The sequence below is a fragment of the Ammospiza nelsoni genome, chromosome 8 (genome assembly GCF_027579445.1).
Source record: "Ammospiza nelsoni isolate bAmmNel1 chromosome 8, bAmmNel1.pri, whole genome shotgun sequence".
Classification (NCBI taxonomy): Eukaryota; Metazoa; Chordata; class Aves; order Passeriformes; family Passerellidae; genus Ammospiza; species Ammospiza nelsoni.
In genome coordinates this window covers 18102214-18116066 of record NC_080640.1, presented here as the reverse complement: position 1 = coordinate 18116066, position 13853 = coordinate 18102214, and the positions used below count along the sequence as shown (strand labels likewise).

At 38.6% G+C, this 13853-nt stretch overlaps 1 protein-coding gene across 1 annotated transcript in view; it reads right to left on the bottom strand.

Annotated features, from left to right (window-relative positions):
- Positions 1-13853, bottom strand: part of FRMPD2 (FERM and PDZ domain containing 2) — a 62090-nt gene that overhangs the window by 41068 nt on the left and 7169 nt on the right. Inside the window, exons 4-12 of the mRNA XM_059477654.1 lie at positions 13091-13156; positions 11789-11974; positions 10804-10930; positions 6446-6530; positions 4559-4601; positions 2631-2702; positions 1784-1958; positions 818-968; positions 583-721 (exon numbers count right to left, since the gene is read on the bottom strand). Of these exons, the coding sequence (XP_059333637.1) occupies positions 583-721; positions 818-968; positions 1784-1958; positions 2631-2702; positions 4559-4601; positions 6446-6530; positions 10804-10930; positions 11789-11974; positions 13091-13156 (1044 nt within the window). The remainder of the gene's footprint in view (positions 1-582; positions 722-817; positions 969-1783; positions 1959-2630; positions 2703-4558; positions 4602-6445; positions 6531-10803; positions 10931-11788; positions 11975-13090; positions 13157-13853) is intronic.

Here is a 13853-nt window from a genome sequence, read left to right as displayed (position 1 = left end):
ATCTACAGTGGGGGACCCCTTGCCATGGGGGATCTGACCACTCAGAGTTCAATCAACCGAGCTATCCTGATTTACATAGGTGAAGATATGGAAGCCAACATAAATGGGTGTTTTCTTTACACTTGAAAACTAGGACAGCTAGTTCAGAGATGCAGAGACCTCCCTGTCTTTGCGGCTTGTGGATCTGAGCCTACACATAAGATAGCTGTGAATTCTGAAGTGTGCCTTTGCTTTTGTCTTCCTTATTTACTAATCTCTTGAAGCCCCTCTGCGCATCCAAGCTGGGCCTGTGTTGGAAAATTTCTACAGATTTTCTGGAGTTTCTAGGATATATTATCAATTATAGGACCTAGACTCTCTCATCATTCTGCCACATTCCCTGGTAAATTCACCTGGCTCATTACTACTCTATAATCAGGAATATTTTAATAATTTTTATAATTGAGTCTGAAGGACTTATCTGGAGGACTTAACTGAAGTTCTCTGCTATTCACATTTCTTCTTTAAACTCTATGTCACAAACAAAAGCTGCAAAAGTTGTAGAGAGAGACCTCTGAGATATACTGTATTATTTCTGCACACCTCAGAAGCATAATTGCCAAGCTCTGCCTGTAAAGCCAAAGCGCCGAGTTTCAGGGCAGTCTCATCACTGCAATATAATCGCTCCTCCAAAATATCTTTACGAAGCTGCAGGTAAAACTGATGCCTTGTCAAGCCATGCCTGGAATAGAAAAGGATTTAGGAACTCAGGAGGAGCTTTGGATAGTATCTCTAAATGCTACTGGTTTTCCTTCAGTCAGCAGAATTTTGCACTTACTGAATAACATTAAAGTGGTTGACAAAGAATTTTATCCTTATAAAGAGAGTGAAATTAATGATGGACATTTTCTTCTTGGGTTGGTCATTCCAGCCATCTGGGGCCACTTTGTAGAGTTTGGTGTCCTCATCCAAAAAGAAGAATTCTTTACCTGAAATGAGAATTTTGGGCTCTGTGATAAACCTGGATATACTTCAGCAGCTTAGTTCTGCTGTCTTCATAGAGTGCATCACTAGCAATAAAAAATGAAATGGATTTGGGATGTCAGCTGAGATTTACTTCTCTGTGTCATGATTTAACTTATTCCTCATTTGATGTAGAACTTAGGACAGTATGTAATTTTGGATTACAAATGTTAGATGTTGGATTAGTATGGTATCTGAGAAATCACTCAAGGATTCATGGGGCTTGCATTCTTCTCACCACTCAGGTTCTGCACCCCTTTGTAATCCTCATGCCCTACACACAAGTTGTGCTCTTTCCCAGAGCCTCAGCTGTGCCTGCCATCAGAAGGGGACTGGGGAGATGTGGGTCTGGTAGATAACACAGCTGAGCCTGTATCCCACTTATATCTAGGAATAAGCACAGGCAGCCTTTCCCAGTGCAATGCTTCCTGGAATTTCTGCTGGAGCTACATGGCTGTGTTATTTGAGTGCAAGGCTGGGACACAGCCATTTCTGCCTGGGAGTATCAACCTGTAAATGTTTTATGGCTGTGCTGATGCACAGTCCTAGGGCAGACAGGCTTTACATGAGTGCAGTGCAGTTCAATCCAACATACCTTACTTCTGTGCAAGCTTTGTATCTGCTTCTACCTAAGGATCTTAAAGGATCTTTGAATGAATTCTTGATGAATGATTCTTTGATGAATTCTTGAATGATTCTTTGATGAATTCTTACTGGAATTCATTGATAAAGTAACTATAGAGGCACTGAGGGACAGAGCTGTACTTAACTGTCTCATTACCTTTCAGGTAAGCCAAGCCAAAGTAGAAATGTTCCGCCAAGTTTGCATATGCCACCACAGTGTTGAAAACATCTCTTGCCTTGGTCTTGATGTCACATTGCACCTCAAGGCACTGCCCATTGAGTAGAATCACATTGAGATCCCTTTGGGACAAATAGGATTTCCCTTTTTTAGTCTAAGAACATGCAAGAAAGAATGAAGAATGAGTGCCAAGTACAAGCAGTGCAAGTTCCACAGCATTTTATTACTGAGGCTCACAAGTAGCCTGTCTCTATGCAACCTGATGGAATTGGGCACCACACCATGCTATTCTCTGTCTCCCTCTCATAAATTAATATCACAAACCTTTCTAATTTTCTTAAAACCCAAAGAATCACAACAAAACAGCTGAGCATACTCAAATTCTCCAGTCACCAGGGTTATTCTAGATTTGGGGCTAATTCCAAATTTGCTTTGCTCTCATTTTTACTGCTGTCTCTGTCAACTTTCTACCTTATCTTGATGAAAAGTAAAGCATGTGCTTGCAAGCTGGACAAGTTCCATACATTGGAACTAGATGTCATATTGCAGATTTGCTGTACCGTCTTTGTCTCATAGCTCTAGGGCTAAAGTGAGCATTCTTAGCCGAGAAGGATAAATTAAGCTTTTTTTGCACCAACAGAAATAACTAAAAAGCACTAATAATTAAAGCATATCCTTTCAAGTCTCAATACCTCTGCAGGAACTCCAGCTAGTTTTGAGAGGAGGACATGGAGAAAATGCTGGCTTGAGGCTCAGGTGCTACTTACAAAGAACCCTGACTAAAATGTCACTGGATTAGTTCTAGATTCTTAATGTTCATTCTTACCACAATTGATCCAGGCAGCTGTAAGGTCACGGGTGGCTCACTAGACAAAATAACAAATTCTGGACCTGAAAACTGCAAGGAGGCAATTTAGAAATTTAGTGAGTCTTCTTAATGGAATTAAGATCTTGAACACAAGTATCAATAAAACCCATTTCTATTGTTCTATATTCTGGGCCTAATTGACTTCAGTGTCTAATAAGGTGCAGATGTTGACTGATGGCTTCTCTCTGTTTGGGGTCTCTCCTGTGTGGACTCTCCAGGGTCTGAGTAGAGGTAAGCTCATGCTGAGACCTTTTCTTCTGTAAAGGCACTTAATCAAGATCCATTTCCTTTGCAAGGCACCTATTTTCATGACACTTATAGAAACTTAATTTATTCTGAGACCTTTACTCATTTGATTCCCAAATTCTCTGAGGACAGTCACAGACATGTAAACACATACATACACACTGCTGTGATTGAATAAACCCAGCTTCCCTATGAACTAAACTGGAATGCAGAGCTGCTTTCTTCCCCATAATAAGGGCTGACTGAAGGTTCTTATTAGTAGACATTGTATTCTTTTGTTTTAATTTCAAAAAACTTCAACAGTTTTAAGGTCTTTTTTTCTTGCTGAGTATCCACCTCAACTAATTTTATATATTGACTTTTCATCAGATACATCTATGCTTTTAGATCTCTTAAGCAGACAGAAAGATTTAAATGTCTTCAAGTAATAAGATGTGAATCCTTCCAGCTGTTCACCATGACTTAGTAACTTGACTTATTGAGATACTTAAAAAAAATAGTTTAATAATACTATGGTCCTACCAACAGACAATGCAGTCATTAAAGAGGGACTAACACTATGTTGTAACAGTTGCTGAACTCCTGTGAAAGGCTGTTATATTCCCCACAAAAACCATAATAAGAAAATTTAAAACAAAATTTATATGAGAAAAGATAATTTTCCAGAGTATCTAACCGAAGCTCTTGACCAAATTTTTGTCACTGGTCACTATTGAGGTTCTGAACTGGGAGGAGATGAAAGGGTTCATCAGCCTGAAACCTGTCCCTTCTAGTTCCACAACAGAAAACTCCATATGAAGGATCATGGTGGAGTTTTCTGTGATTCAGTTATTTCTGAATTTTTGCAATCCGGAAAAGATTGCAAAACAACGTACCATTTAAAGAAACATTATCCTTTCCATTTAACAGAGTCCTACCACAACTTAGCAAGTAGCAATAGGAGAACTACTGTCTGGGCACATTCACTGCCAGCCCATGCTTTCTGTCCAGACATGCACTGTAGAAAAATTTAACTCCTTTCAGCATCATTGGCTGGCAGACATTTGGGTAAAGTGTCTCTGTAAATTTTTTTGCTATTCTGAAGCTGCTGTGAAAGTGGTTGGTGAAAACAGTCCATATGGTGTTTGATGCTGGCAGAAATCATATGTAGGTCAGAGAGGTTTCAATTATGAGCTTTTGCATAGTCCTTATGAACAATTGCTTTCACTGCCTTCAGTTCTGACAGCACAACTGGATTATGCCTAATTTGGAGTCTGTCAATTTAGAATACTCATCTAATAAGATGAGTCAGTAGTTATTATGCACATCACTGTCAAACAAAAATTAGATGAGAGGCTTCTCTTTAGTGATATTTACTTGAAATCAGCTTATATCTTTTTCATCATTCACCTTTTCCTTCCTGTGGAAGAAACATTTCTGTGATGCAGCAGCTGCTGAGTAGTCCTTTGTGGACACGGAGAAGGTGGAGCCCAAGCTCAGCAGGTTCTGTCGGCCGTTCCTCTGAGTTCCAGCTGGGATTTCTTCTACAGCGCTCACCGACCTCCAAGGGAAATGCCATAGTGAGGAAAATATAAAACATGCAGTCAACCCAACAGCGACCTGGGGACAGAGAGCTTAAGGTACGGTAACTACTGGAATACTATGAAGTCCAGGGCAATGTCTGCTATAAGCTCCTTAATGTTTCTTTAGAGAAAAAGAGAAATAATTTAACAGGAGTAATATTACTGGTGCCCGTTATAAATAAATCTTAACTCTGCTTTGATTCAATAGAGTCAGGTTTGTTTCTTTTCTTGATTTGGTGAGCCAGGTCCAGCGGGTTTAACTTTGGTGAAGCCAACAGGCAAAGACTGTAGCCTCATTCCCTTCTGGGAATTCTACAGGATGAAGCAAATTCCTCATTTATTATTTTCTCAAGAAAAAAGCTTCAGAAAGCCTTAACATTTGTTGTTTCATTATTCAGAATCTTCCAAGAATGGGAATTAAATTATTTGAATACTAATTCATTAGGATAAATTAACATCCTAGGTAACTGAGGGAATTTTCAATTTAATTAAGAAAAAGGTGTGTGAAATCTCAGATCAGAAAGCTCTCTTTGGTTTTAATGTAGAAAGTAATGGTGTTTTCCATGTGAGCATATATAGATGCTGTTGAACACGTGTATAAATATAAGTGTATGTGTATAGTTAGACAAGTAGACAGAAACTTCTTTCTTGACAAAAGCAGCTACTATCCTGCAATCTCTTGTTGCAGTTTTACAGGTGTACTGGGATATCTCATATTGCCCAGATTATCATGGCTGATTTATCAGGAAGTTCAAACTGTTTACTTGGGACACATTTAATTGGGAGTTGATCTAAATTGAGCATTTCCTGTGGGCCTGAATTACTCATGTTAAAAGAAGAAACTCCTGTTTAACTGGGTCAGGAACCCAATTTAAATGGGATGACTGTAGGGATTACATGGTGCTTAACTGTGGGATTCTGGTCTTTGTGGTGCCTAGAGGCTGACAGTACTTACATCTCTTCTTCCTTTGGAAGCAGCCATGACTAGAGCTGCACGGTGCTAACACCCAGTCTAGAAAACTCTTGTTTGGTAGCAGTGGAGTTTCCCTGGCTTTTGAAAAGGAGTTAGTATCAGCTGTACAATCCTCGGTTTTCTTTGCCAATGTCTACAGGGCTGCTGTCATGCCATGGCTCAAATGAGGCTAATCCTCATGACAGAGCAGAGGTCTTTACTGCTGGTGACCCTGGGTTACCTGCAACTCTCAGGTACAGTGGTGGTGCAGGGCTGGGTATGACTGACACAAGTGAGAGAAATCAGTATAAGCACTGAAGTGGAAATACAAATGAAAATTATACATTGCATACATGGTCTGACATAAACCACTCCGGAACACTTAAGGTGTGACAGCACTTTAATGTGACAGCAAGGCAAGACCACATCCAAAATCTGAATGTGGACAAATAAGGACTCTGACAGAATGCCTTGACATGAAAAGTGATGACTATTCATACATTTTCAACAGATTTTTCCCTTCATAAACTATATAATTAGTAAGGTTAGAAAAGACCTCTAAGATCATCAAATCCATCCTTTCACAGTCTCTGTGGAGCAGCTTCCCATCTGTTTCAGTCACAGAGGGCTAGTGCTGCTTCCCTGCCTGGTGCAGACACAGCTGGGGCAGCTGTTCTGGGTGGCCTGTGGTATCTGGCAGGACACAGTGGTGCAGAGTAAATGTAGAAATCCTGAATTTGTTTGGTATGTATTGTGCAGGGCCCAAGTTCCATTCACTGGAGCTTTTGGACTGTTCCACTTGGAACCAAACCAAGTATAGGTGAATATTATTTATTTATTCTACATAATAGAATAATATGTATTTATTAGTTATTCTATATAAATAGTATCTATAAGCAAAACAGTCTCAAATGCAATTCAGGCCTTTTCTGATACTGTCATTGCCACACTAGTTCCTGGCTTCACTTGCTTATAAAACAGCTTCCATCTTGTAGAATCTGAATTGAGCTCACCTGTTTATGAAGAGCTTGTAGCTGCTTTCTGTCCTTGATCCACTAAGTGTGGTGTCACATGATCTGTGTGTCTCTGGAACTCTTCCTGCAATAAATAAAGGAAATTTCAATATTCAAGCAATAGTAGCAGCACTCAGCATCACATGTTGGGACAATTACAACAGGGAAGAAATTTAGACTGGCAGCTTCCTCTCTTGTGTCCTTGCTTGGACATGATAAATGGCTATTTAATAGGATTAGTGAATTCTACACCAGCAGTATTCCCAGTTCCCTAGTTATTGTTACTTCCTCTTCATAACCCTTTATGTGAATGTAATTTGGAAAACAGCTGTGTAGGTACAATGGCTGTCATTTCCATCTCTATGGGGGTAATTTGTGAATCAGCTTTTTCTCTTCAGAAATTATGCCCAATTTTTGTTCTTCTATTTTCAGGCATAAAATGGGCAGAAAAAAGCATGAAACTTCTCTGGCTTAATCAGAGTAGAATATAAAATCAAATAAATGAAAATGTTTGTGTGTACTCCCCTGGTTACTTTCTATGTTAAATATATTGTGAATGTTTTTACAACAAAATAAAAACCACAGTAGGAGTAATGGATGGGTTGTGGGGCCTTAGCAAATAAGGATTGCATTGTTTTTCACCTTCAGTCATCTCTGTTGCTACAAAATGGACAGGTGTGCTTGGGCCAAATAGATGAAGGTTGAAATTTAGGGGGAGAACCAGAGAGGGTTATTCAAGTGGATTCAAGTGGTAGTTCTATGAATGTTTCCTGTATCCGCAGAGATGTTTGAAATCTTTAGGGAAGGGTGAGAAGGTTAAATTTTTGTTCACTTGGATCATTTCATTGATCTTATTTGAAGAATTGCATATCAAACTATTACATAAGTAGGATGATAGAGGTGGTAAGATAAGCTGTGTGGAAGCTTATCATGGAAGTAGAATAATTTTGATGAAATATTCATGCACTACACCCTGAGACTTCACTCTGAATTCCAACATGAAAACGTGACATTGAATTCTAGTGTACCAACCAACCAACTGCAATTTTGAAACTTAGAAAATCTACAGTCCCATTGCTAAAATAAGCATAAACATGTGGGGATTTTTCAAGCTGCAGATGGTAGTGACAAAATGTGAGATTTGAGATAAGCTAGTTACCAAAGTTAAGATTCAATCCTGAAGCATGCTTTTTAATGAGAAAACCTCACACAATTCTCTGCTTGCACTGTGGTCTTAATATAATTGCATAAATATATTTTGACAAGACCATAAAATTCCCCTTAGTCTTTCTATATCAGCTGTTATAGCAGTGGGACAACTTGGCTACTTTCAGTGGCCAGACTGCCATGCTTTGATCACAAATCCAACACACACCTGACATTAAATTAACATGTATTCTTCAAAGAAGTTGATGCTGTAGATTTACTATATGTTCAAGGAGCTCCTAATGTAGAGTTTTGATAGAGATATTCATTTCCTTTGATAATGGTGCTCTACTAGATGGTAATATTTCTTTTCATAGAAGAATGCTTTTTCTAAAATATATTATGTCATGAAAGAATGTCTGTGACAAACAAGCTCTCACATTCTGTGTTTACTCATGTATTTTTAGAATCCTGTCTTACAAAATCCTGAGTATGCACAGCTACCAGTGTTTCAGTGGAGACTGAGATATGCACAAAGTCACTGCAATGAGCCTTTGGCAAGTTTATGACTAAAATGTCTTTTAAACTGCTTACAAAACAGATTTCTATTCTGACTTTACCTTCCCTGTGTGTGACTGTGTGTGTGACTCATGCATGTATGTCACTCATGGAGCAGCTGCAGTCTCAGGTTTTTATTGCTGCTGGTATTGATTGCAATTCTGGAGCTTCAGAAAAGCACCTTGCAGGAGGAGAGCATTAACAGGAGTAACCTCCCTTTCCTCATCCTTGGGCTGAGGGCTTAGGGCTTAGAGGCTAAGACATGATGGGTTTTTTCCCAGGATGTGCCTAATTTCTCTCTGAGTTATGTCCTCATAGAACATTCACTCTTAGGTATTATTTATAGATCCAACTGATTTTGGAGTTGGCATCTTGACATTGCCCACCACATTGCATTTGAGGGGTAGCTCCACCTTTTCTGTGTCAAGACCCCATGTGCTAAAAACATAATGTCAAACTTTGTGACCTGCTGAGCAGCTTTACCTGGCAAAGGGGGCATGAAGCAAGAAGGAGCTGATGGGGTTACGTGGTAACCAGGGAATATATAGCTTTACTGTCAGACACAAGTGAAAAAGAATCTAATATAAAAGTATCTTTCTGCTCTACAATTTAGCACAAATATACCTCCCAAGTCACATAACCACAAGTAGCATAGGAATAACTATCACCTAGTATGTGGTCAGTCCCACACTTCAGGGGACAAAAGAGATGAATACATAAGTCACAAACATAATCTTTTTTAAGAATCTTACCTCTCCTGTGTCCTCGGTTAGACAGTATCAAAGATGTACTTTCAGAAATACTATTAGAGTCACTATAATCCACAGAGAGTTGTCTGTAATCTTCTGTTGATTGACTATAGTTCATTAATCTGGGCCCTTTGTCTGGAAACAGGAAGGAAATGTGGTGAATCATATACTTTTATTATAAGTCATTGTATTTGCATGTTAATGTAAATAACATTTGGATGGGCTAATTTTTATATAGTCCTCATCCTTCTGTATTCTAACCCTGACTCCAATTCCTTAAAGACTGAGGAAAGCTTGGAAACTTAATTCTATTACTTTCATAATCTTATTCTGACCAAAATTTGCTTTCATACTTCTCAACTATTCCATATAAAACAAATCTAATACATTAATTCTGTTCTATATATTTAATTGAAAGGTTGCAAAGTGCAGATAACCTGCAAAGTTCTTATTCCTTATACTCTGAGGTCCAAAACCTTGAGCTGTAGCTTCTTCTTTCTGTGTGCTGGTTGGACAATGTCCAAACAGAATCCACTACCAGAGTCGAATGCAGAAATTCCATTAAATGGGTCATCCTAATTCATTAGGATGTACATATTTTTCTTGCACAACGATTTTGCTTTGTTTTCATTCTCTCTTGTCCTTTTACAGAATCTCTGAAACATAATTTTTAATTTAAAAAAAGGAAGAAATGGAATGCTGTCTTGCAAAGTGCAGCTCACACATTTTCAATATAATTGACAGTCTAATTCATTGAAGTCCTTTGGCAAGTGTAAGTCAAGTGACCTGAGTCACGGACAAACACAGAGATCTCACCAGATACATTATCCCTAGAACTAGTGTAAGGAAACTGGCAGGAATTTGTGGCTAATACGGGGTTGAAAATGGGGCCATCCCTTTTGGCAGCAGAAGAATTTCTATCTACTTTTGCAAGTGTGAATCTACAAGCTCAGTTCTTGAGTGAGTGAACCAATATGCCTTGGGGAGTAGTTTTTCTGTATGTTTCCAAAAGAATCCCCTTTTCTTATAAGCAATAATACCTAATAAAATGTTCCAGATATATTTAAGTCTGTGTTTGATTCTGGCTGATTTCACGGAGCATATGTGTGATTTACTGAATAGGAATTGTATTGTTCATATGCCTAATGCTGAGTATATTAAAAAAAAATCCTGTGTAGCTTGGGCCAGCTTTCCCCTTGCTCCAAAATCAGAGATCTCTGTCAAAGTGAACAGTACAGTGTGGACACTAGAAAAAAGACAGAATTACTTATAGAGTTATAGAATTACTCTGAGAGATAATAAATCTTGATCTTAGTCAAATTAAATAAAAAATTAGTATATACTGTTTTATATATATAGTGAGCAGGATTTGGCCTTGTCTTGAAATCACTCCAGCAATTCATGTATGAATTTATAAAGCATCTTTTGAATAGAAAATTAAACTAAAATCAAAAAAAGAAACCACAAATCTTTGCTTGAATAATCAAATAAGAAAGATGAATATATATTCCTTAATGGCAGGAAGATAATCTCACAGAACCTCACCTACAAAAATACACTGGAGTATGCAAAGTACAAAAGCAGTTTTGAAAGTAGAGGAGCTTTATATGCACAGGTTTTATGCAAAGTGCTTTAAGAGTCAAATCTGTGCAAGCTGATTTGTTGTCGTTGCTTCACAGCCCTGAGACTACTGTCCTTTGTGGAAATAAGGAAAAGAAACCTCACTGACTTGCCTCAGAGTATTTCCTTTATGAAGTAATTTATATGTACAGCGGTAACTGTCCTATCTAACACTACATGTAATCACTACAGCATGAAATTAAACAATCCATCTACTTTGGGAAAGACACAGAAAAGGCTGTCTGTATCCTTATTAGAGAGTTCAGGTTATAAATCTTTCTTTACCTTGGTGGAAATTCATCTGGGATGCCAGTGTTGAGGTGTCCGATATTTTTTCATGCAGTCTTTTCCTTATCACGTGACTTCTGTTGAGCTGGGAGGCTGTGCTGTCTTCAGTGACCACCTGCTCCGTCTGGAAGGCAGCAATATTCAAAGTCACTGTCATATGATATGTGAACTTCAGACTCTCAAAGTGATGCGATCCTTGCCCTCTGGCTGTCAGAGGCTGCTGATCTGCTTTGGATAAGCAACTTCATTTTCTCAGAGTAACACAAAGCGGGACTGAGTATGTTGGTTCCATGCTCTCATACGTTGGTTCCATGCTCTCATGCTAGCTAAGTTTAAGAGGGGACACCCTCTGTTGCAGTAGCAAAGAGAGTAGGAAAGAGTGGAAGGGAAAGATTATTCTCAGAATCATATTGAATACTGACTGAAAACAAAAAATTTCTGGTGTGTTTTCTTCCATTGTCATTCAGCTTGTCAACAAAAATGGTTTCTGATATTTCAAATTTTGAAAAAATTTATCTGCTCATTTTTAAAGATCTCATGTGATCAAGTTTGATTGCACAGCAAATATTCAGTTCCACACAAGCACAATGACCTAACTTCCTAACATGATGTAAATGAGATCTGAAACCAGAATGGCAATGGAGAAATTTTTACTGTTGTGTAGCGTCCTTTACTTTGGCCAATATGAGGTCTCTGTAAAGGTTATCATTGCTTCAGTACTAACTAAAGAAATTAAGATACTGTAAGTACAAAAGCTCAATCACTTCCCAGGAGTGTAGAAGTGGTGTGTGAGATGGCTTCATTGCTTTATTTGCTTGTACACGTGCCCACACAATTTCCTGCCTAGAAGTTTAGAACCAAATCTCACTTCCTTAATCCATACAAACATTAATTCTGGCAGTCACTCACCTGTCTCCCATGTTGCTGGGCACCTCTCTCACAACAGAAAAGGAGATGACTGGAGTGTGAGAGTAGTACTTACCTCACTGACACTTCCCACTGCAAACTGAACCATTCTCTTTATGTAGAATTTTGCTGGTAAGGAAGCAGATTCCTTCTGATGTGCTTCGCATGCTTCCAGAATGGATTCAGGAGAAAGTCTTCTATGTGGCAGATCTTCACACAGTGTCAGCAAGAGTGTATGTAGTTGGTCACTCAGCTGGAGGGACTGAGTCAAAATAGAGGTACTGTTAAATGACATCTCCCAGGGGACTGAAATCCTGTGTAAACTGGGATCAGGAATTTCTGTAAGCGTGGGTGAGAAACATGCACTGAATTCCTTTAGACTTTGGGAGAATTCCAGACAAGCAGCATGAGATTAGTGGGATCCCATAAATGGGATCCAGGATAGCCGTGGAGGGAATTGGCACCTCCAAGAATGATTGTTGCCCCAATAGGGGCTTCTTGGTGACAGACAGTTCAGTTTGCTCCAGAGCTTTGTTAATTAGACTGTGAATCTAAGATTCATGGAAGTAAGGTATGTGGTAGCATTAGCTTCAAAAAGGTGAGGAGTTTTACCAGCCACAACTGTTGTCATAGAGACCAGATTCTTATATTTTAAGGCCATTTAGCTTATAAAGCTTTTTCTCTTAGAAGAATGTGAAGGGGGGGTTAAATCTACTAGAAATCTGTGCTCTCCAAATTGAGAACAAGCAACCAAAAGCATCAATATAGAAATGAAGCAAAATGTATGTTGCAAGTCTTTGGAAGGATTCTGGGTAAGCAAGAAACTTGTAATTTCAGCTTGCAGAGATACTGATAGAATTTTTTCAGAAATAAGGGGAGTCATTTAGCTTTATTCTTCCATTCTATTTTTGAAAAAGCACACAAATATGCACAGCATCACAATCATGCCAACGTGATGTTTTTGTTTTAGTCCTGTCTCACTTTGAATAATAGAATCGTGGAATAATTGAAAAAGACCTTTAATATCATTGAGTGCAATCATAAACTAGCACTGGCAAGTCCACCACTGAGTCATGTCCCTAAGTGCCACAACTACACATCTTTTAAATTCCTCCAAGGATAAGATTCAACCACTTTGCTGGTTTTTGAAGAAACATAGGGGAGAAAAAAAAGGAAAGGAAAGAAAAGATGAACTCCAACTAAATTCCCTGATTTGTGTGAACTGATATTTTTGGTGAAGACTGACCTTCACACAAGCTCTTAAATTCTTTTCTGGTAGTCCAAAACAGAAAGCCCCTCTTAGTGATACTTAAGACTATGCCTCTCATTGTTTAAACCTACCAGAATAAATGAAAACAAAAATTTTTGTGTTACTGGCCTGGTTTGGAGGAACCTGGTAATCTGCTGACCAATAGAGGGTCATTCCTAAGGAATACACCAGCATCTGTCAAAATAGAAAAGGAAACCCTGTGTGAAATCAATACAGGAAATCAGTATAGGAAAGTCTCATAATAGACACACCATCTCTTTGTGTCTATGGTCACAAAATGGCAGAAGTCACAGAATCATATAGATGATTTTTTATAAAAACTAGAGTAAACGTATCTAAAAGTAAAATAGTGACTCAGCTTATGGACTAGGTTGCATGCAATTAGTGATGTCTTTTCCTGGTCTTAAAAAAATGAGAGCTAGACATGATTAAGGGATAAGGAGTTTTTGTCTTGGTGTTTTAATAAGGATCGTTATGGTGCACCATTTTGCCAAGGCGAGATGTGCCACAATGCACACACACGACAGATCACTGGTATACAATTTATAGACCTTACAAATCTGCATATCTCACAGGGGTGCCCCAGTGGCAGGCCTGGATGAATGATGTGATATTTCCCCATTCAATGAATTCCCCCCTGGATGGGCTGAATCTGTAGTTTACAGGGTATGTTCTAGACAGGACCTTGGTTTCCCAAGACAGCATAGGGTATTCTGGCCTCCTACTCTGAGGCCTTCAGGATGTCTGGGCTATGCTAAGTTATCAGACTTAAGGAGTTACAAGTATGCATGCTAAGAATTCTGAGGATACACAAAAGTTATATAAAATGTATGTAAAAGAAAAGGCAAAAAAATCATCTTGGCATCATTAG